Here is a 23,806-nt window from a genome sequence, read left to right as displayed (position 1 = left end):
CAAGACAGCTTCGGGCAGGTGAGAGAACTCGACTTCGGCTCGAGCACAATCGATGATAGCAGCATGGCGCGATAAGAAATCCCAGCCCAGGATAACAGCATGAGAACAGCAGGGCAGTACGACGAATTCGACGGCATAGATGGTCCCCTGGATTACAACGCGAGCGGTACACGCTGCTGACGGTTGGATGTTCTGACCGCTGGCAGTGCGCAGTGAGAGTCCAGCAATTGGCGTCCTTACTTTTCTTAAAGAACTACACAGCTTTGCGTCCATGACGGAAACGGCAGCACCAGTGTCAACAAGCGCCATGACAGAAACGCCGTCGACGGAAATTTCAATGAGGTTAGCGGCTGACGGATGAGGCCTTTCGAAGTTCGTTGTGGACGCAGTTCTCGCCTCAAGAACTGCGGCGCCTAGTTTTCCTCCTGGTTAGCGGTGGGGCGACGTCGCATAGGCGAGATAGACCGGCGTCGTGGAGAAGAGGGCCGGCGACTGGAGAGGGTAGAACGGTCCGGCGAGAAAGTACGACTTTGCGGTGGCGCAGCTGGCACTGCAGAGTACTGACTCGGTGGGGGCCAGTACCCAGGAGCTTGGGGAGGAATTTCCGCGTCCGAGAAACGACGGCGGCAATGCCGAGCCACATGACCTGGGAGACCACAAAAGAAGCAAATCGGCCGATTGTCCGTTGTGCGCCAGGAATCACTGACCCTTGGAGTAGGTCGACGGTAAGCCACTGGCCCTCGCAAATGCGCCGGAGGCGCACTATAGATTGGCGGCTGCGGTCTTGCGACGACATCGGCATATGTCACTGGAGCCGAGACAGGAGGCGGTCTCGCGACGGCTTCGGCATATGTGAGCGGAGCCGCCACAGGTTGTGGTCTGGCGACAACGTCAGCGTATGTCAGCGGAACCGTGACAGGTGGTGACGGATGAGCCGGTGGAAGAGCCTCAGCAACTTGCTCTTGAATTGTATGTCGGAGCGCTGGAGTCAGATATGATGGTCGGTCGTGAGCGCTCGGCAGAAAGGAAAGTTGACGTGCCACTTCTTCCCGCACGAAGTCTTTAATCTGCTGTAGCAGCGAGGGGTCAGGAGCAGGCGTGAGCCCAGCGAGCGACTCAGCCTGTTGTGGCCGCTGGCGTGTCAGAATCCTCTGCTTGCGCAACTGCTCAAAGCTTTGACACAGCGTGACGACTTCAGCAACGGTACGCAAGTCGCGCGCTAGAAGCATCTGAAAAGCGTCGTCATCGATGCGTTTCAAGATGTGTTGGATCTTGTCGGTTGACCCGCTTGCACAAGTCGACGACATCTTCAATGTAGCTAGTGAAGCTTTCACTAGCCTGCTGAGATCGTTCACGCAATCGCTGTTCGGCTCGGAGTTGCCTGACAGCCGGTCGACCAAATACGTCTGCAAATTTAGTCTTAAAGGTGGACCAGGTTTGAATATCTGCCTCATGGTTGCGATACCAGAGGTTAGCCACACCGGCGAGATAAAAGATGACGTTGTTTAGCTTCGTCACATCGTCCCATTTGTTGTATAGACTCACCCGCTTGTACGATGTGAGCCAATCTTGAACATCGTTCTCGTCAGTCCCGCTGAAAATGGTCGGGTCCCGTTGACGAAGGGAGCCGGCACAGATGACAGCCTGGCCCACTTGTACGGCGTGGTGTTGGACGTCCTCAGGCATCTTGCGCGTCGGGAGAGCACGACTACGGAGCTCCAGCGCCGATGTTCTTACCCCGGCTCCTCCACCAAATGTAACGGGGGGTTTGTTACGAGGTACTGGGGCGACGGGAACGGCAACGGCAGCAGTCTGGGATCAGGTCGGCAAAAGACACACAAGCGTTGCGCTGGCAAAAACTCTCGAGAACACTGTCACCTCGTCTTCGTCTTTTCAAATCATCAGACGCATCTTCTTCTTTATCCTTACAATATATATATATATATATATATATATAATGTAAGACGGGGGTTTATTAAAGGCACTGGGACCTTATTAAAGGAGCAGGGCGGCAACAGTCTGCGGTCAGCCAAAGCGAGCCCAAAGCACGCGCAGCGATGGCACTGCCGCCGCTGCACAGAATGTTCGTCTTCGTCTTTACAATTGCCCCCGGGGAGAAAAGGAGCCAACCTGGCGACTCAGGGCGCAGGCAGGACGGCTGGGTCGTAGAATGGCTTGAGGCGCTGGACGTGAACAGTCTCGCGTCCACGGCGGCGGCGATCAGAAGATGGGTGGAGAGGTTCTACAGTGTAATTAACTGGAGATGTGCGCTCCAGTACGCGGTATGGGCCATCGTACTTGGCAAGAAATTTTGATGACAAACCCGGAGGATTCGTCGGAATCCAGAGCCACACAAGGGAGCCGTTGGCGAAGTGTGGTGTTGTTTGGCTGAGGTCGTGGCGGGATTTCTCTCTGCACTGGGTGTCAGTCGTGAGAGCACGGGCGATGCGGTGACAGTCTTCGGCGTGCTGGGCGGCTTCAGATAGATGCGTATACTCGGAAGCATCGGGTTGGTACGGGAGAATGGTGTCAATGGTAGCAGAAGGGTGACGGCCGTAAAGGAGCAAGAAAGGAGAAAATCCGGTAGTGGACTGCGTTGCGGCATTGTACGCGTAGGTTACGTAAGGAAGTACAAGATCCCAGTTTGACTGATCTGAAGAGACATACATAGACAACATGTCACCGAGGGTACGATTAAAGCGCTCGGTGAGACCGTTGGTTTGCGGATGATATGCAGAGGTGGTTCGATGAATTATATTGCACTTGGTGAGCAGTGCTTTCACAACATCCGACAGAAAGGCGCGGCCTCTGTCGCTCAGCAGTTCGCGAGGGGCGCCGTGACGAAGGATGAATCGGTTAAAATAAACGAGGCCACCTCTGAGGCTGTGGCAGCTGGAAGGGCTGCGGTTTCGGCATACCTTGTCAAATGGTCAACCGCGGCGATAGCCCATCGGTTGCCGGCCGAAGTGTACGGGAGGGGACCGTATAAATCAATGCCGACGCGGTCAAATGGGCGTGGCAGGCAAGGTAGCGACTGCAATTCTCCAGCAGAACGATGAGGAGGCGGCTTGCGACGTTGACAGGTAAGGCATGACCGCACGTATTTGCGGATGAATGTGTATACATGCCACGCCAATAATATCGTAGTCGGATGCGATCGTAAGTCTTGAACACTCCGACATGACCACACTCCGGGTCAGCATGAAAATGGGCGCAGACTTCCGAGCGAAGGTGACGGGGAATAACTAGCAACCACTTGCGGCCGTCTGAGGTGTAGTTGCGGCGATAAAGTAGGTTATCACGTATTGAGAAATGGGAAGCATGGCGGCGAAGAGCGCGCGAAGGCGAAGCAGCCGTAGGGTTGGTGAGGAAGTCAATAAGAGAAGAGATCCATGGGTCGGCACGCTGCGAGGAAGGCATGGCGCTGATGTGAAGCATCGGTGAGGAAGCGTCGAAGGCGGAAAGGCTGGAAATATTGGCCGGAAGTGGGCAGCGGGATAGAGCATCGGCGTGTTGATGTTTGCGGCCAGTACGATACACGACGCGGATATCGTACTCCTGGAGGCGAAGGGCCCACCTCGCGAGGCGACCAAATGGATCTTTCAGAGAGGAAAGCCAGCATAGCGCATGGTGGTCGGTCACGACTTGAAACGGGCGGCCGTAGAGGTAAGGGCGGAACTTAACGACCCAAACTATCGCCAGATACTCTTTTTCAGTGACCGAGTAGTTAGATTCAGCCTTTGTTATCATGCGGCTGGCATAGGCAACGACGTATTGGATGAAGCCAGATTTGCGTTGTGCGAGTACGGCGCCGATGCCTACCCCACTGGCGTCAGTATGTACCTCGGTAGGTGCGTCTGGGTCGAAATGGCGCAGTATCGGCGGTGCGGTGAGGATACGGCGCAAAGAATCGAAGGCGTCGTCACAAACTTGGGACCACCGAGAAAGATCGGAACTGCCGGACAGAAGTTGCGTCAAAGGTGCAGCAATTGAGGCAAAGTTGCGTATAAACCTACGGAAGTAGGAGCACAAACCCAGGAAGCTGCGTAGACCTTTGATAGAAGTAGGTCGAGGAAACGCAGCCACAGCCCGAAGTTTAGCCGGGTCCGGACGGGCACTGTCCTTAGAGACAACATGGCCTAAAATGGTAAGTTGGCGGGCGCCAAAGTGACACTTCTTTAAGTTGAACTGAAGGCCGGCGTCAGAGAGGCAGGTCAAAACGTGCTTCAGTCGGGAGAGGTGAGTGTCAAAGTCAGGCGAAAACACGACGATGTCGTCGAGGTAACAGAGGCAGGTCTTCCACTTCAGCCCACGCAGAATGGTATCCATCATCCGCTCAAAGGGGGCAGGAGCGTTACAAAGGCCGAAAGGCATAACAGTAAATTCATATAGGCCGTCAGGGGTTACAAAGGCTCTTTTGGGGCGATCGGCTTCTTCCATGGGTACCTGCCAGTACCCGGAGCGTAAATCTAAAGAAGAAAATATTTCGGCACCTTGCAAGCAGTCTAGCGCATCATCGATGCGTGGCAGGGGATATACGTCCTTGCGCGTGATCTTGTTAAGGCGGCGGTAGTCTACACAGAAACGGATGGAGCCGTCTTTCTTTTTGACAAGCACAACTGGCGAAGCCCAAGGACTGCTTGAGGGCTGAATGACGCCGCTCTTGAGCATTTGGTCGACTTCATCTTCAATGACTTGGCGCTCGGTTGTCGACACACGATAGGGGCGCTGCCGTAGAGGAGCGTGGGCACCTGTGTCGATGCGATGTGTGAGAGTCGAGGTTTGGCCAAGGGAGCTGTGATGGCAGTCGAAGGAGGCGCTGAACTGGTGGAGCAAGTGGACAAGCTGCTTGCGCTGCGGCGGAGGAAGACCTGCGTCGATGGAGCGGAGAAACAGTTTTGTAGAGGAAGCAGTGGGCGTAGAAGAAGGTGGGCTGAGCGCAGTGAAATTGAGGTGCGATGTTTCGTCAGTCTCCTCACGGGTTATAATAGACGCGATGGGTTGGACACTGCCGACACATTCGCCACGGCGCAAAGCACTAGGGCAGGAGAACGGGTTACAGACCCACAGTACGGATAGGCCAGCAGAAATAGTCAGAACGGCGTAAGGCAGGGGAAGACACCTCCGGCGGAGAAAAGTATGAGCGGGCGTGAAAAGTACAGTGTCATCACGGAGAGGGTCACAACAGAGGCGCACAAGGACGGAAGAGCACGGAGGCAGGTCGATGTTTTCGGCGACGAGGGCTTTAATACATGGCGACGAGAGAGCGGCGTCCGGCAGCGATTGGGGCAAGGCAGAGAATCCGACTTCAGCGCGAGCGCAATCTATGACCGCAGCATGACGAGACAGGAAATCCCAGCCCAAATTTACATCGTGGGAACAAAACGGCAGGACGACGAACTCGATTGTGTATAGGACGTCGTGAATCAAAACTTGTGCTGTGCAAGCTGCTGACGGCTTGATGGACTGAGCGCTGGCCGTGCGCAGCGAGAGACCGGCAATTGGCGTCTTAACTTTCTTCAAGCGGCGACAAAGTTTTGCGTCTATTACTGAAATTGCGGCGCCAGTGTCGACAGGGGCCATGACAGAAATTCCCTCGACCGAAACGTCAATAAGGTTCGCAGGTGACAGCTGAGGTCTTTGGTAGTTCGACGGGGACGCAGTTCTTGCCTCAGGAACTGCGGCATCTAGTTTTCCTCTTGAGAATTATTAGGTCGACGACGCGTCGGAGAGATGGAGCAGCGTCGCGGCGAAGGGGAACGGCGATCGGCAAGTGGTGAGCGGTCGGGGGAGAACGCACGAGTCGACGGACGGGGCTCAGCAGACGCAGAGTACTGACGCGCTGGAGGCGAATACCCGGCCGGCGGCGTCGAGACTGGGAGACGGCGACAATAGCGGGCTACCTGCCCAGGCAATCCGCAGGTGTAGCAAATAGGCCGGTTATCCGTCGTGCGCCAGGGATCTCGGCCTCGTGGAGAGGGTCGCATATAAGGCGCCGGCGCTGGTACGGGCACTGACACTGTAGGGTACGTAGGCGGCTGAGGTTGAGCAACGACCTCGGCGTAAGTCAGTGGACGGGCGGCAGGTCTTGGGACGACGTTGGCATAACTCAGAGGCGTGGCGACAGGTCTGGGAGCGGCGTCAGCGTACGTCAGTGGAGCAGCGACATGTGATGGTGAATGGGCGGACGGAAAGGCCTCAGCAACCTGCTCGCGAATAGCATGTTGGAGAGCCGGGGCCAAATATGGTGGCGACCCCTGAGGGCTAGGCAAAAGAGAAAGCTGACGGACCACCTCTTCACGCAGTCTTTCACTTGCTGCAGCAGAGAGGAGTTGTCAGCTGCGGGTGTCAGTCCAGCAAGTGACTCTACATGAGCTGAATGCTGACGAGTCAGGACCCGCTGCTTCCGCAGCTCCTCGAAGCTCTGGCACAGCGTGATGACTTCTGAAACGGTGCGCAAGTCCCGCGCTAGCAGCATTTGAAAGGCGTCATCATCAATACCTTTCAGGATTTGCTTTATCTTCTCAGCTTCCGGCATGCTGACGTTCACCCGGTTGCAGAGGGCGATTACATCTTCTATGTAGCTAGTGAAGCTTTCGCCGACCTGCTGCGACCGTTCACGCAAGCGCTGTTCAGCGCGGAGTTGTCTGACGGCTGGGCGACCAAACACTTCGGGGAACTTCGTCTTGAAGGCCGACCAAGTTCCAACGTCCCCTTCATGGTTGCGGTACCATAAATTGGCGACACCGGTAAGATAAAAAATGGCATTGTTTAGCTTAGTCTCGTCGTCCCATTTGTTATAAAGACTCACACGTTCGTAAGACACGATCCAATCTTCCGCGTCCTGCTCATCTGTTCCACTGAAGACAGCCGGGTCCCGCTGGCGAAGGGAGCCGGCACAGATGACAGTCGGTGGGCCTGCTTGCACGGCTTGATTTTGGGTGTCCACAGGCATAGCAGGTGTTGTAAGAGTGCGGTTACGGAGCTCCAGAGCCGATATTGTACCCGGCGACTCCACCAAATGTAAGACGGGGGTTTATTAAAGGCACTGGGACCTTATTAAAGGAGCAGGGCGGCAACAGTCTGCGGTCAGCCAAAGCGAGCCCAAAGCACGCGCAGCGATGGCACTGCCGCCGCTGCACAGAATGTTCGTCTTCGTCTTTACAATATATATATATATATATATATATATATATATATATATATATATATATATATATATGCGAAATTCAGATACACTTCATTTAGGTAAACATTTATTGCTAGTCGACGTTTCGGACAGAGGTTGTCCTTTTTCAAGACTGAAGATACAGGGTTCTTGCTTCTCTTCGTAAAGGGTTTCCATCTGTACAGGTGTCGGACATATGAACCAAAACAACAAGCAAACGGTGCGGAACTGCTCAACCGAAACAAAAATATAAAAAACAAAATAAAAATTGAAAGGAAAAAAGAGAAAAACGAAACTGGAAAGGGGAGAATAGGTGTCGTTGTTGTCGTTAATTCGACCCAGTTCGGCCATCTTGACGAGAGCGGCGCAATCAAAGAACCCTCGCTTAAGCACTCCCGCCATTCACAGTGGCGCCACGCGATTTTGCTTCCCCTAAGGCACGAACGTTTCCGTCTTTTCTGTCCTTGTCGGTGTGTGCATGTGTGCGCGTCTGCAGCGGCAGCCCACGTGTGCCTAGTTAAGTTCCACTGTGCCCGCCTTGGCTCATCGTGCCGAAGGAGTTGCACATGGCTAAGTCCTCCGCCTTTTCCGCAATTGTTTCCCAGTATTTTGTTTACTCGTTTACGTCCACAACACGCGAGTGCATCTCAAATCTATTCTGTGCTTCGGCCACTCTGTCTCAACACACTTCACTCGCTGCTGCTGCCGTTGTGCTGCGACTGAGACCGCTGTCCCTGCTTCCGTCCCAGCTTTTTTTTTCCCTTCCCCCGTCTTATCCTCCAGCGATCGCAAACGTGGGTGGCGGGCGAGGACGCTTATTATCCCCCTTCCCCTCCCAGTTCCGTTTTTTTTTTACTTTCAGTTTTCATTGTATTTTTATTTTTTGTATTTATTCTTTTTTCGAGCAGTTCTTCTCTCCCGCATGGATTGCTTGTTCTGGTTCATGTGTCCGACTCCTCTGCAGATGCCAACCCCTTAAAGGGCCCCTGCCCACCCCATGGTCCCAAACACTCTCTACCTCACTTTGAGCGAGCCTCCTCTCCTTCCATTCCCTCCTCGAAATTTTTCTCTCCCGCTCCTCGTCGAGTAGGCTCGGCAAGGCAAAATCACCCCTTCCTTCTCCGGTGTAAGCCGGAGGCGTGGTGTCTGTGGAGTGCGTCACAGGGCGACGTCATGGCCCCGCCTTCAATAGAATTCTTTTCTTGGTTTTTGCATTTTCTCCACACACTGAACGATCGAGAGGCGCGATCGACTCGACCACCTAGACTTGTTAGCGAGCGCATCATTTCATACATCTGTTTGTCATTCCCAGTTAACGAGTCACCTTTTTTTCATTTTCTTTTAGGCCTCCCCACCGTTTCACAAGCGGAGGGGCGGAAGTCGGTTGTGTTCGAAACACACGGCGAAGCGCGGACCCGGCAACCGCCCGTTTGCTTTTCTCCATGCGTGTTTGTGTTCTGTGTGTTTGTGTCTTTTCTCCGCTCCAAAGCATATGTCATTCATTGGAGTCAAGGCGTACGCAAGATGCACGAAAGATAAGCGGTGTGTGTGCGGAGCGGTCAAGTAGGCGAGCGAGGGAAAGGCTCTGCTGCACTAGTAATTAAAACCTTGTTTTGGGGGGCTTGCATAGAAGAAAGAAATCTGAGAAGGGAGCGCGTACGCAGAGCGTCTCGTGAGGTGATCACGGCGGGGAGAGGGGGGGGGGCGAACCAACTCCCTCAATTTTACTATTTTTCACTTTTTATGGCAAGGGTTCAAGGCTGTCGCCGCACGCTTCCTCCGCAGTTTTTTTTTTGTTCCTTCATGCGGGTTTGTAGGCATGAGCCAGAACAGAAGGCGGTGCGGAAAGCGTTGTGCAGACGACGCGACGCCAAGGCTACGCCCAATCTTCTCCCGTCAGTCAGAACGATGCACCAATGGAGTGCCTTCAGCGAAAGTAACCCCCCATGACGTCAACGGGGTTCAGAGTAGTGGGCCGGGCCCGTTTTTGTTGAAGGATAGAACGAGCGGGCTTTGATTTGAATTTTCGCAGCTTTTCGGGGCGCGCATGGCTCTAGTATTTTGCAGAGGTTATCTTCGATGCCTCATCTATGCAGTGGGCTTGTTTTTCAAAAATGTCCGGACCCTGGGCAGTGGTCCTTTGAGAAGAAAAGCAACAACCCTGTATCTTGAGTCGTGAATAAGGACAGGCTCTCTCCGAAACGTCAACTAGCAATAAATGTTTACGTAAATGAAGCGTTTCTGAATTCCGCATATATATATATATATATATATATATATATATATATATATATATATATATATATATATATATATATATATATATATATATATATATATATATATATATAACAGAAGCCAACAGCCACAGAAACCAAGGGGCACAGGGGATTTTTTTTTAATATATTTATTTATTTTGTGGTGTTGATCAATTTAGAATATTACTGAATATGTCATCGCTTAAAGCTAATTGATTAGAAAAGCAGAAGAAAAAACAACCACATGCCGCCGGTGGGATCCGAACCCACGACCTCCGAATTACGCGTCCGGTGCTCTACCTCTGAGCTACGGCGACGGCTGTCAAACCTTCTGCTTTCGGGGGTATTTATGTTTAGCAGTAACCTAACCTTGAGAGTGTTCATCAGCGCCACCCACGTTCATAAGCGGCGGACGTAGAACGTCCTGAGTTACCGCAGGTGTGACGTAGGTGATATGTATATATATATATATATATATATATATATATATATATATATATATATATATATATATACATATATATATATATATATATATATATCATTCATAAGCAACTGCATAACTTCACAAGGCAAGACGTATAGCATAATATTAAGCTAAACCGTAAGCATTGCCGACGCTTTTCCCTTCTGATATGCCATTTGTCTGCGAAATTGGAGCTGGAACAATGCGCCCGTTTAGCTGAGAGAATCATTTTATGGCGTGCGTTTATTACCGCAACACGGAATAGTGTCCGGCCCTGCACTGCCCTTCGCCTGTGACGTCGGTGGATAATCCCTATACAACGCTTGTATCTTACAGGTACCCACCTAGGGGCAGAAACGTGGAGGCTAACGAAAAGGGTTCCGCTTAAGTTAAGGATTACGCAGCGAGCTATGGGAAGAACAATTATAGGTGATAGCGGGAAGAGTGGGTGAGGGAACAAACGCGGGTTAATGACACCCTACTTTAAATCAAGAGGAAGAAGTGGGCTTGTGCGGGGTATGTAAAGCGAAGGAAAGATAACCGCTGGTCCTCAAGGATAACAGAGTGGATTCCAAGAGTAGGCAAGCGTAACAGGGGGCGGCAGAAAGCGTATTTCACTTTGCTCACAGCGCAGAAGACACGGCACGGACGATGAAGGTTCGTCTTCACCTTCATCTTGCATGCCGTCTTTCTTGCGCCGTGGGCGAAGTGAACAAGTACAACTCGCATAAATTTCTGCTTTACTCGTTGGCAGAAAGTTAAGTGGACGAATGAGATGAAGAAGTTTGCGGGGACACAGGGGGCACAGCTTGCAGAGGACAGGGTTAATTCGACAGACACGGGAGAAGCCTTTGTCCTGCAGTGGGCGTACTCAGGCTGATGATGGCGACGATGAATTCTGCTAATTTAGTCCTTTTTGGTTTCTGTCCGAACTTTGACCTTACTTGCGATATTGGTGTCTGTGCTAGCCGCTGATAGGGCACTCTGCGCAGTGCGCATGCGCCGCCGAACGGTTAAAAACCGAGCTTGGCCTGCGAGCGGTTGTCGCTCCGTGCGAGCCACGAACCCGTAAGCGTGGGACAATACACGTCGTTCTGCCGGAAACCTGTCCGCTTCTTGTCACGGCGTTCGGACAGTGTGTGCGTATCTTGCGGTGTGTTTCTACTTTTGTAGCATTCTCACGTATTACTGTTATTATTATTGATGTGTTTTCCTGTGCCACCCTGCATGTAACAACCTCCTTCATAGGAAATTTATGAAATTTGCATATATAAATAAATGAATTTCACATCCAAGCCTTGTGTAAAGAGTAACGGGCGGCTACTTTGGCCGTCACGCCCTGTACCTCATCATGTACTTCTGTGCTGTTGCTTTTCTTATTTCATTTCATGAGTGGGAGTAAGAACAGCACCAGAGTGCGGCTAGCTAATCCGCTCTGCTTCTTGATCCAGGTTACGGCATGGGCTCCGCTCAGCGCCTCGCTGCTATCGTCATCTACCCGTGATATCAGCAAGCTGCCCTACCACTCCAGCGACACGTTTGATTGCGTGTGCCCCCAAGACAGGCACATTTTTATCGCCACCCCTCCATCACAGAAAAGATCCAGATCAATAACGACATGATATATTGTCTATATAAGAGCCGGCGGGACACCACCGCCATTAGTGGTCATCAGAACAGCACCAGAATGGCGCTAGTAATACGATCTGCTTCTTCATTGAGGTTAGTCGTGTTAGTTCCCTGTACGCTAAGAAATCAAATAATGTGTGCCTGTTGCTATTCCGACGCCCGGGAATCTTGCTTTTTGTGTTGAGTGAATGCAGTTTGAGCGAACAAACTGCTAGCGTTGTCCGAGGACGTCGAACTCAACCCTGGGCCTAACACGAGGCACCAGCAACAGGACTCTCTTCCTGACGTCCAGTCTAAACAGTTGGAATATATGTCTGCGATACTAGAAACTGTTAACATGCGAACTGCGAGAATGGAACTGGACCAAAAGGCTTTTATAAAGTGTGTTGACGAACTTAAGAAGTCCGAGCTGAAATTGGAAGAGCCTTTGATCGAAATCAACAAAATACTAACGGACGTTGAGAGCAAACCTGTTCCCATTGACGTAGTCGAGAAGGAAGTACATCCTTTTCAGCAGTGAGTGGACCAACTTTCAAGTGAAAACGCTCAACTGCGCGCACGCCTGTCTGGGCTTGAAAACAGTCAGCTACGCGGTAACCTTCTATTCTATGGCATACTCATGATGCACTGTTCAGATTAATCATGTCCTAAGATTTTCTTGATGCTATCATGTATGTTTCTTTTGATTTACTTTCACGAGATGGCTACAGATCACGTTTGTTTCCATTAAAGCTTTATTTGCGAAGTAGCACTCGTGTTGTGTCTTTCTGCCACCGTGGCCCTCGCTTTTGGCGCCAATTTTACTATGAATAAGATTCAACTCGCCCTACTTCCACCTTACTACTATATCATCCATTGTCGGAAAGGGGCATGCGGCTACATCGTCGATATGGCTCTTTGTCACTGTTGCGAACGGTTTGGCACAAAGCGCAACAATGAGGCTGGCAGTTGGCATGAACAAAGCATGTACAGCCCCCGTCACAAGTATACAGCCCAAGAGGTTTGATTCTAAGGAGTTTAGCGGGGCTCCCTACCTAGCATATCTATCAGTACAAAGTTTGGCAGGATTGAGGACACGATACCTTCCTCTTTCGAGAGGCTACAGTCGCTGAGGACGCATAACGAGGCATGCAGCAGCTTCACAAGCAAACCCCTTGGGCCGTATACTTTTTTGAAGAATGAGACGGACAGTCGCATTGTGTGAACTTGGCTTTCGCCGCACCTCTGGCACGTCCATCATGCGGCGCAGCCTTTATAGGAACTAAGGTTGGTGACGTCAGGAACTCTTGACTTGAAAGCACTGTGTCATCCATGAGAAAGTTAGCGACAAAAACAAGGACCAAAGTGGGAGGAAGACAAAACGATATATATCATAGACACAACACGTATCACACATGGACATAACATATCATGTGATTTTCATTAAAGGTATGGTTGCGAAAAAAGCGCTCGTTTTGTGTCTTTCTCCCACTTTGGTATTCGTGTTTGGCGCTAACTTCGTCATGAATAAGATTCAACTCGCCCCACTTTCCACCTTACTTCTATGGCATACCTGACACGCCATCAGACTTGGGCTCAGACAGAGGAAAAATTAGTCAGTGTTTCTTCATACTGCTTAGCAATTCCGTCCTCTGAAGTTTTGATCGATAGAGCACACAGGCTCGTTGGGTTCGCATCCAAAAAATGCAGACCAATTATAGCCAAATTTTCATATTTCAAGGAAAAGCCGAAAGTACTGCTTAATAGTTCCAACCTCAAGGATGAAAAAATTACACTTAGTGAGATTTATTCTTTCGCCACTCGGCACGCTAGAAAAAAACTGGTCGAATTTGGCAAATTCCAGCCGCTCACTTTTAAGCTTCGCTTCAATAAGCTTTATATAAATGAAATTGGCGGGGGCTTAGCTTTGGCTAAGCCTGGTAGGTTGCGAAAGCAAAAGCGCAGCGCCTCCAACTGAAGGAACGCAGTCTACAGGTCACGCGTGGCTACAGGCCGCGGCTGCGCGACGACTGAAAGCGTCTTCGGTAACTTTTTTTTAATTTTGTTTTTGATGTTGTTGCGGCTGAGAGAAAGAAAACAATCTACAGCTGGTATGACGTCACAGCGGCAGGAGCGCCACAGGTGCGCAGCGCGGCAAACACACACCGTAACTGCAGCCGGGCTCTCTGAAGGAGCGAGTTGGTCGCCCATAATCTATAGCTGGTATGGCGTCACAACGGCAGTAGAGCCACAGGTGCGCGGCGCGGCGTAACTGCAGCCGGGCTATCTGAAGGAGCGAGTTGGTCGCCCATAATCTACAGCTTGTATGACGTCACAGCGGCAGTAGCGCCACAGGTGCGTGGCGCGGCGTAACTACAGCCGGGCTCTCTGAAGGAGCGAGTTGGTCGCCCATATTCACTCCGCTAAAGGTCAATCGTAACTGCGGCCGGGTCACGCGAAGGCTTGAAAGTGCGAGTAGTATTGCTTTCGCAATAAAGTAAATGCTACACCTACAATCACTCTGATGATTCTGTTCATGAAATCCCAAGCGCCTTCCCGTTACCGACCGAACGTTCTGAGGATTCTACGAATGATACCCACAGCGCCTCCGCGCCACCGACCGAACCGGTCATCGATTAGCACTGCGCGAGGGGCAGTGAAACTAAGTCCCCGGCCAATACCACACTTTCTTTTTTGTTCACAAATATGCGTAGCGCAGCACCTGGAAGCAGTGGTCTTTGTTCTGTTATTGATGCTTGCGATGCTGACATTGTATGTCTGACTGAAACCTGGCTATCGGCGAAGATCTAATCTATATTAATCTATATTATTCTAATCTATATTAATGATTTACCTGCCTGTGTAACATCTAGACTTCGCCTTTTTGCTGATGACTGCGTAATTTACCGTAAGATTACTACAGACAGTGACCGCCAATCCCTACAATCTGACCTGAACGCAGTAAGCACTTGGTGCTGATCATGGTTAATGACATTAAACGTTTCTAAAACTAAACTAATATCTTTCACTCGCCGTACAGCTCGCATTCCAACCACTTATATTCTAAATGACAATACTGTGGAACTAGCATCAACATACAAGTACCTTGGGGTGCACCTTCAGTTTGACTTAACATGGCATCACCATATCGACCTCACCCTAGCATCTGCTAACCGCTCACTTCGTTTTCTTAAACGTAACCTCAGATACGCCCCTATACACGTTAAAAAGCTTGCTTATATAACTCTAATACGCCCTAAAATCGAATATGCTGCGGCCATTTGGGACCCTATCCAAGCCTACGTTATCACTAACATTGAATCCTTGCAAAACCGTGCTGTTCGTTTCATAATTTCAGACTACTCACCCTTCACAAGCGTTTCAGCATTAAAAAAACGTGCCGAACTGGAAGATTTGTCATATCGCCGTAAACTTGCTCGCTTAACCCTTTTCCATAAGCTTTATCACCATCCATCCCTTCGCCGTGACTTGTTTCAGTCACCTGATGCTCTCTTTCCACGCCGTGATCAAAGTTAAACGCGTAAACTGTCATTCATCGTCTTATGCCAATTCATTTATTCCCCGTACTGTCACTGAATGGAATAGTTTGCCATCAGTCATCGCCACAAACTGACAATAAAAAATTCTAAGAGCTTCTTCGCTGTGACGGAAATGAGTAAATGTTTGCTGTTTTTTTAGTGTTCAATTTTTCTTTGTGTGATGCCTTATGTTTTAATTAACGTTTTTTTGTTACACTTACTTGTTAAAATGTATCGCGATTACTTATGATTATACCCCCCCCCCCCCCTATGTAATACCCTCTTCTGGAGGGCCTTTAGGGGTAACTTGAATAAATAAATAAATAAATAGCTGTGAACTGCTTACCTCTGAAAGGAGCTATAACATTTACCGGTGCGACAGGGGCCCCTGCTTTTTCTTTTATACATCAATGACTTACCTGACAGCCGATGTTCTACAAAAAATCTTTTTAAATTAACAATGACTCGATGTGGCTCTTCTTCAGTCGGATATTAATGATGCTCTTGGAAGGACTAACAAGTAGAGCATGGAACTAAACATAAAAAATGCAACTACATGCCGGTTTGTCGTCGTAGCACCACATACTTTCATATCATCTTAACAATAGTAACCTTTGTCTATGCCTTTTTATAAATATTTAGGTGCCTTTATTTCCCCTTTTGTTTCTTAAAAAGCACACATAGGTGGTGTAAGCAACAACGCTAACCGCATGCTGGGCTACACACGCCGCAGCTTTATTCTTTCTTCTAGCTCCGTAAAACTGCTTCTCTACAAATCGTTGCTTCGTACTAAACTGGCATATGCTGCATCCATCTGGGACCCCTATCAAGAGACACTAATATACAAACTCGAATCTATACAGGACCGTGCGGCCCCTTTCATTCTCCCGACTTATGACTGTAACTCTAGTGTTAGGGCCATGAAATAAATCATTTCACTCCCACTACTGTCGCAATGTAGAAATATATTCCGCCTTTGTCTACTTCATAACATATACTATGATAACCTCATTCTTACGAAGAAATTTATAACGCCACCTTCCTACGTTTCAGCTCGGATCGATCATCGTCATAAACTTGGTATTCTTTCATGCCAGACTCATTCATCCCCAGCACATCGGCCGAATGCAATCACCTTCCCCGATTGGTCGTCGAAACATGTAACCATTCTGTGTTTAAATCAGCTTAACTGACCTGATGGTAACATAGTACGCGGAATTCTTACGCAGTTCCATTTCTTTATTATTGCCGCCGCGGTGGCTCAGTGGCTATGGTGCTCGGCTGCTGTCCCGAAAGACCCGGGTTCGATCCCGGCCGTGGCGGTTGAATTTCTTTGGAGGAGAAATTCGAGGCCCGTGTACTGTGCGATGTCAGTGCACGTTAAAGAATCCCAGGTGGTCGAAATTTCCGGAGCCCTCCACTACGGCGTCTCTCATAGCCTTCGTCGCTTTGGGACGTTAAACCCCATAAACCAAACCAAACCACCATTTCTTTATTCTTTTTCAGCTCATGTCATAGTTCGAACAAACCTGGTCTCTTTTTTTCTATTTTGACAAATTCTGCTGTTTAAGGGCATGGCAGAATATTTGAGCAACAGTTTTGTCCTGCCTATTCGAAAAAATGCTCCTTTTGTTTTTTTTTTCGTTGTGTACTTGTCGGCATTTATTCTGTGCTCATAATTTTGTGCTATTGGCTCTTAATTTGTTCCCTTATATTTGAAGTAACCTAGTAGCTTGCGCAAGCCATATTTTTGTTCCTATTTTGTATTAGCAGTGACTGCTGTTCATTATTGTCTTTTTTTGTCTATTGTACCCACTCCACTCTGTAATGCCCTCGGGCCCTGAGGGTACTGAAATAAATAAATAAATAAATAAATAAATAAATAAATAAATAAATAAATAAATAAATAAATAAATCAATAAATAAATAAATAAATAATGTGAATATTATTTGTGTTTTCTTTATCTAACAGATTCCCTGCTTAAGTGCAGCAGAGACTTTCGAACCGGCTAGTGTGCACATATTTTTTCCATAAAGCTGCGCGCTAAAAAGACACTGATAAGAAAATAGTGAAGCGCTGCTGTCTCTAATATTTTCTTCTAAATGTCCATTTAGCGCGCAGCTTTTCCAAACAAGTGCAGCACCTGGTGATGGCGTGAGCCTACAGACGATTGTCGTATTCATGGATAGCCTGAAAGAATGGAATATTTAAGTCCAGTTGCAAATCGGCCTGGACGGTTTTATTGCGCCAGATTAGATTGCGCTGATTTTATTGCACGGAAAACTCGTTTCGTATGAAATGTTAAAAGGAAAAACAGAACGTTCATATAAAACGAGTTTCCCGCGCAGTTGATAGTTGGCGTTGTTCGTTCCCACGAGTAGCGCCCTAAGGAAGTAAAGTTTAACAATGGAATAAATCGTTGTTTTCGTCCGTGCGTGTGCTTCCGCATGGCCCCAATCAAACAAATCAAATGAAAATTTATTCGTCTTTACGCGTACACATTCATAAATTCTGATCTGCCTAAGCACATTTTGCTTGCTGGCTGATCAGACAGCAGGTGGAGAAATACCTCTATATATGCATACATTTCTTGGCTAAGTAGTCATGCTAACATGGAGAAAAAAATCTGTGAACACAAAATAACACATACCAAAGAACTCAAGCTATACACAAGGCAGTACATTTGCACACCAATTTCTTGTGACAATCATCATCCGACGCTTGTTATTTGCAAAGGGGAGATCATCGGGAATTTCATTAAATACAGCCGGTACATAATAACTGCGCGTCTTTTTACCATAGTTTATATAAACCGGTGGCTTTACAAAACGTTCCGTTTCTCTCAAGGTGGCATCTTTTTTTTACGGGAGTCTTATGTTCATTTGAATAATAATACCGTGCTAACACAACAAAGTGAAACAGTTCTCGAATTTGAAGGATGCCTAACTAATCGCATCTCCCTTTCATGTCAACCGAGTGTAGTTTTGCGCCGTACGATATAGTGTTCACTCTTCTTTTTAGGATAACATTTAATGCTTCTTTCTTGTATTCGGAGCAGTTACCATATACAGTAGAGCCGTACTTTAAAGCAGGTTCTACTAATGCTGTATACATCAGTCGTCTAAGATGAAGCCGAGATTTTCCACAAAGATGATACACCATAGGCGCAATGGCCCATATCTTTCTGGAGAGGCAGACGATGTGGTCGCTCCATGTTTTCATTTCATTTCATTTCATTTTAATACCTTAAAGACCCACTGGGGGTATTACATAAGGGGTGGGTACATACAGTCACATGAACAAGTGTTATGTTGAAAAATGGTTGGTAACAGCTTCGGCGAATGTGGATGGGCATGAGATGGTAGCGATGTCATTGGAGAGGTCGTTCCAGTCTACAGAAACACGGTGAAAAAAAGAAGCGGCACAGGTAACAGTACGGGCACGGGGGCGAAACACTTGGAAAGGATGACGAATGTGGTGGGATATGCCGGCTGGCGGGGCAATGTAGGGAGCGCAGCGCAGCGAACTATGGAAAAATTTATGGTATAGGCAGAGGCTAGAAATACGACGACGAAGTGAAAGGGGCGCTAAACTGGATTCCGCTTTTAAAGATGTTACACTGATATCGTACGAATAGGAGGAATGAATGAATCTGGCTGCTCTGTTTTGAAGTGACTCGAGTGCATTGATAAGGTAAACTTGATGAGGGTTCCAAACTGGCGATGCGTAATCTAACTTTGACCTGACAAGAGATTTATATGCTAGTAATTTTACCTGTTGTGGGGCGTGGCGAAGATGACGTCGTAAGAATCCGAGAGTTTTATTAGCCGAGGAAATGACGTTAGTAACGTGTGTAGCCCATGATAAGTTGTTACACAGCGTGACGCCTAGGTATTTGTATGATGAAACGGACTGCAGGTGAACGTTAGCGACTACATATGGGAAATCAAGCGGGTTACGGCGGCGGTGGAAGGACAAACGTTTACATTTATGAGGGTTCAGTTCCATTAGCCAACGGTCGCACCATTCCTGTATGCGGTTTAGGTCATCTTGAAGGTATGTTGGGTCGGAGGCGTTAGTAACTGTGCGATAAACAATGCAGTCGTCAGCAAACATGCGAATATTAGAGCACACACTGGTCGGTAAGTCATTAATATAAATTAGGAATAGAAGCGGGCCTAGTACAGAACCTTGAGGGACTCCTGATGTTACTGGTAGCGGATTGGAATTTTGATTGTTAACAACGACAAACTGTGAGCGATTAGTCAGGAATTCTTCTATCCATTTTACTATGTCGGGGGGCAAGTTCAAACGGGAAAGTTTTAGGATTAAGCGTTTATGAGGTACCTTGTCGAATGCTTTTGCAAAATCCAGGAAAATGGCGTCGGTCTGTAGGTTAGAATCGAGATTAGCATGTAAATCATGAATGAATAGGGCTAGCTGCGTTTCACAAGAAAAACCTTTCCGAAAACCGTGTTGAGACGAATGGAAAAAATTGTTCGAGTCAAGGAAGTTTATGATATGAGTATAGATGACGTGTTCCATTAGTTTGCAGGGTACGCTAGTAAGGGAAATGGGTCGGTAATTTAACGGCGAATCTTTGTTACCTGATTTGTAGACTGGAACGACCTTTCCAGTTTTCCAATCGTCCGGTAGTTGTCCTGTTGAGAGTGACTGGGTAAAAAGTAAGCATAAGAACTCGGCACAAATATCACTAGTGTTCTTTAGAAGTTTCGAGTTAATATTGTCTACACCAGATGAAGATGAGATTTTCATGTTTCTAATTAAGGACGCAATACCCAGTGAGGAAAATGCGACTACCGGCATAGCATGCTCAAAGAGTAAATTAGATGTATGAAGTTGCGTTTCGGTTTCATTAGTAAAGACGGATGAGAACGCTGCGTTGAATAAAGTAGCGCACTCAGAGTCGGTCATAGCCGCGCCTGATTCGTCTTTGAGGGTAATCGCGTGTTCATGATGAGGGTTAACGGCTTGCCAGAACTTCCTGGGGTTATCGCTGAGCATGTTAGGAAGGTCTTGATTAAAAAAGTTGTGCTTGGCGTCATGGATAGCAGTTTGATACGATTTTTCCGCAGCGCGGTACTTCGCCCATGCGCTTTGCGTTCCACAGGCTCTTGCTGAGCGGAACAGGCGCTTCTTTTTATTTTCCAACCTTTTAAGACTTTTAGTAAACCATGGTTTGTGTGGATTAGCGTGGAAAGTTATTTGGGGAATGAATTCATTGACTAGGGCATGAAGTTTATTCTTAAATGCTAGCCAGTTCTCATGAATACTTCGTGAATGAAAACTTGAGGAAAAACTTACGAAAAACGCTGTCAGTTCGGCATTCATTATATCATAATTACCTTTGTTGTAAAGGCGGATTGTTTTATTGTATTTTGGGCGCCTGATTGCTTTAAGGTCGATGTTGACATGCATAGTTTTGTGATCACTAATCTCAGGGAGGCACGTAATGGGCTGAACGCTATCTGGGCAATTAGTCAGTAATAGGTCTAAAATGTTCGCACAGTTTTGTGTTACGCGCGTAGGTTTGGATATTACTTGAGTAAGGTTAAAATTGTAGCAGAAATCTAGAAATTCTCTTGCTTCGCCATTATTAGTTGTCGGTGCGGGCTGGTGCTGCCAATCAATATTAGGAAAATTAAAGTCGCCAAAGAGGAAGATGTGTGCGTTAGGGTGCTTCGTGATAAGTTTACTTACGGAATTATTAAGCTGACAGGAAAAATCACGAGAGTTATGTGGAGCCCTATAACAGACACCGAGTAAAATCGTGTGTGGTACAGCGTGGCAGTGGAGCCATAAGATTTCCAGGTCGGACGAGTCGTCAATTATCGACATTGATAACTGCTGGCTCACCGCTATCAGTACTCCCCCTCCTCGTGAGTCCTGGCGGTCTTTCCGAAAGACTTGGAAGTCTGGCAAGTCAGTTAGTACTTCGCTGTCTGTGATGGCACCGTTCAACCAGGTTTCGGTTAGTATCAGTAGATTGCTGCTAGATGACAAGACAATATTGGAAATAAGTTCGCGCTTGGAAAGGAAACTACGTATGTTGGTGAACACAGCGGACAGGGGAACATTTTTGGGGCGGGTTTTTAGTTGTTTGCGAAGAGATGATTGCTAATCTGATTGTGGTGTAGCGATTGTTATTTCTTTCACAGTTTGCGAGATCTCATCAAAAACGTAGCGCCTGGGACCGATATGCAAGGTTTTGTAGCGTAGGGCAGTTGAGGTGCAGTTCAAAGTGGATGCCCAGATAGAGAACTGTTCGCTCTATTTGCATATGCATAACTTTACACTGGTAACAATGGGATGTATGAAGATACAGTGGTTGGTTTAAAGTAACAATCTTATGAAGGTTTTAATGCATCTCAGTTTTTGGTTTGTCAGCGTTTAAAGAAATGAAATTTTGCGACAATCAGTCAACGACTCCACTTATATCAATTTGAAATGATTCCACGCCTGCACGGTAATTAGTAGCTTCAAGTTCTAGAGCTGTATCGTCTGCGTATTGAAAAACGTTTAACTTGAGCTGTAATAAATCCAAATCGGCTACATATATGTTAAAAGCAGTGGGCCAAGTGTACTTGAGGTACACCGAATTTAACATGTTTTTAAATCTCCGTGCGTATTATCAAGCATAACACACACTGAAACCTATCTGTCAAATAACTGACAAAAAAGTTGGTAAAAGAAGAAGAAGAAGACTTTATTTCCACCATGTGCAGTACACAGATGGAGGACGACGGAAAAAAGCCGTCAGTAGGCGGCTTGACGAGTCCGTCGCCCCAATTAATGAGCAGCGTTTGGTCAACAGCAATCAATTCACACAGTCAAACAAAAGAAAATGAAAACACTTGATCAGTGCAGAACAGAAGCAAAACAGAGTGGTCCGAAAAATGAAATCCCAGGATAAGTAAAATCAGTTATTCATCCTCAGTAAACATAGAGCGAAGCTTAGCAGTGGAGCAAATAAATAAATCAAAGTTAGTAGACAGATAATGGTTTAACAGTGATGGTAAAGAATAACATAGGCGTTCCATGCCAGAGTTCAAACGGGGTGCAACGATTTTCCAACATTCTCCATGTCTTGTAGCATAATATTGTTCATTCTTTTCTAAATATGCCAGAGTACCAAGGTTATGTATGTTATATCTTACTTCATATTTAAATCTAGTACTCAGACGGTAGAGATATAGTTTGTGAGCCGTAATGACATGCGCTCTATGAAAAAAACCTGCAGTTTTTGCATGATAACCAGCGTTGTACACATGACGTAGGTATCGCTTCTGCATGACATAAATTTTTTGTAGATTAGAGAATGTAGTTGTACCCCAAACAAGTTGGCAATAGTTAACATGTGAATAAAAGAGTGAATTATAAACCAATAGTTTAAGTTTTGTAGAAAGAATGTATCTGAGACGACCAATTACTCCAGTTATCCGAGCTAAATTCGTCACTAGTAAGTTCACATGAGTTTCCCAGGACATGTGAGCAGTAAATGTCACACCAAGGCTTTTGAAATGGTCAACAATGTCAACAGGACGAGAGTTAAAAATAATGTCGGCATGAGGAAGGAGTGGCTTATTCTTTGCCCGAAAGATAACAGCTTTTGTTTTATTTGCGTTAATTGTCATAGAATTATAGGACGACCATTGTTGTAGTTGAACTATTGTGTCATTGCAACTAGAGATAAGTTGATCGATATTATTACCAGAGAAAAATATGCTGGTATCGTCTGCGTATATGATAAATTTGGCATCCTGGTTAATATTAACAATGTCATTTATATAAAGGTTAAAGAGCAAAGGCAACAATATGCTGCCTTGTGGGACACCACAAGCCAGTGGTAGGACTTGTGATCGAGAGTTATTAATTTGGACTACTTGTTGCCGGTGGGACAAATATGACCGTAGTAAATGTAACGCACATCCACGTACACCATAAATATCCAACTTATTCAATAAAACTTCATGATTGACCAAGTCAAAAGCCTTGGAGAAGTCAACAAATAAGCCGACCACGATTTTCTTGTTCTCAAATTGTGTTAAAATATATTCTTTTTGGTGAAGCAAGGCTAATTCAGTTGACATATTCTTCCAGAAACCAAATTGGTAAGGTGTTAATACACTGGAGGTTTCGATGAAATTCAAAACCCTGCAATGAATTATTTTCTCGAAAGCCTTTGAAAAAATCGGCAATATAGATACAGGCGGATAATTGCCCAATTCGTTTCGATTCCCCTTTTTAAAGAGCACTACTACTTTGGCAACCTGCAACTTTACTGGGAATATAGACGTAGTTAAACACATATTAAAAATATTCGCTAGAACTGGTGCAATTACATCTGCAACGTATTTGACGGGTTTTATTTGAATTTCATCGATATCCCTACTGCTGCTGTTGTTTAAACTTCTAATAGTTGAAATCACTTCCTGCACTGCGACTAGCTGTAAAAATAAAGTTCTATCATTCCTCCTGTTCATATACTGACATGACCGCGCAACCGAAGAGAGCGTAACTTTTAGAGTAGTAGCCTACGGTTAAGTCCAAAATAAGGGCTAAAAAGTGTGATTATTTTCTAGTGCATTGTGGACATGGTCAGAAAATTCTTCAAGTGTCGTCGTACTTCTGTTCCTTGTGAAGCTAAATTCTGCACCATTTTTCGAAGAGTATTCTTCCCAGAATGATTCCATAACATATGCAACAGGCTTTTCCATAGTATGTGCTATTGTTGAAAGTATTGCG

General features: G+C 47.0%; 1 protein-coding gene and 1 pseudogene across 1 annotated transcript; one reads left to right on the top strand and one right to left on the bottom strand.

The window, feature by feature from the left end:
* Positions 1–413: 413 nt before the first annotated feature.
* Positions 414–10,574, bottom strand: LOC149345381 (uncharacterized). Its single transcript, XM_089547416.1, has 3 exons — positions 10,520–10,574; positions 6,314–6,918; positions 414–1,067 (listed from the first exon to the last, which is right to left on the bottom strand). Exons 1-3 carry the CDS (start codon positions 10,572–10,574, stop codon positions 414–416), a joined length of 1,314 nt encoding a protein of 437 aa, XP_089403542.1.
* Positions 10,575–10,922: 348 nt separating this feature from the next.
* On the top strand, positions 10,923–14,140 carry LOC149345380 (uncharacterized; annotated as a pseudogene).
* Positions 14,141–23,806: the final 9,666 nt, after the last annotated feature.

The sequence above is a fragment of the Amblyomma mixtum genome, chromosome 5 (genome assembly GCF_055824585.1).
Source record: "Amblyomma mixtum isolate Tamu chromosome 5, ASM5582458v1, whole genome shotgun sequence".
In the NCBI taxonomy this organism is placed as follows: Eukaryota; Metazoa; Arthropoda; class Arachnida; order Ixodida; family Ixodidae; genus Amblyomma; species Amblyomma mixtum.
Note: the sequence above shows the minus strand (reverse complement) of the source record. Positions and strands in the feature narration are given on the sequence as shown.

What these genes read in the sequence shown, in the direction of transcription:
- LOC149345381 (XM_089547416.1), bottom strand. Translation starts at nt 10,574, where the DNA reads ATGCAAGATGAAGGTGAAGACGAACCTTCATCGTCCGTGCCGTGTCTT. An exon ending in CGTGCCGTGTCTTCTGCGCT is followed by an intron (nt 6,919 to 10,519) that starts GTGAGCAAAGTG and finishes CCGTGCAAGCAG; the next exon opens with GCCCACCGACTGTCATCTGT. An exon ending in ACTCCTCTCTGCTGCAGCAA is followed by an intron (nt 1,068 to 6,313) that starts GTGAAAGACTGC and finishes CTGCTACAGCAG; the next exon opens with ATTAAAGACTTCGTGCGGGA.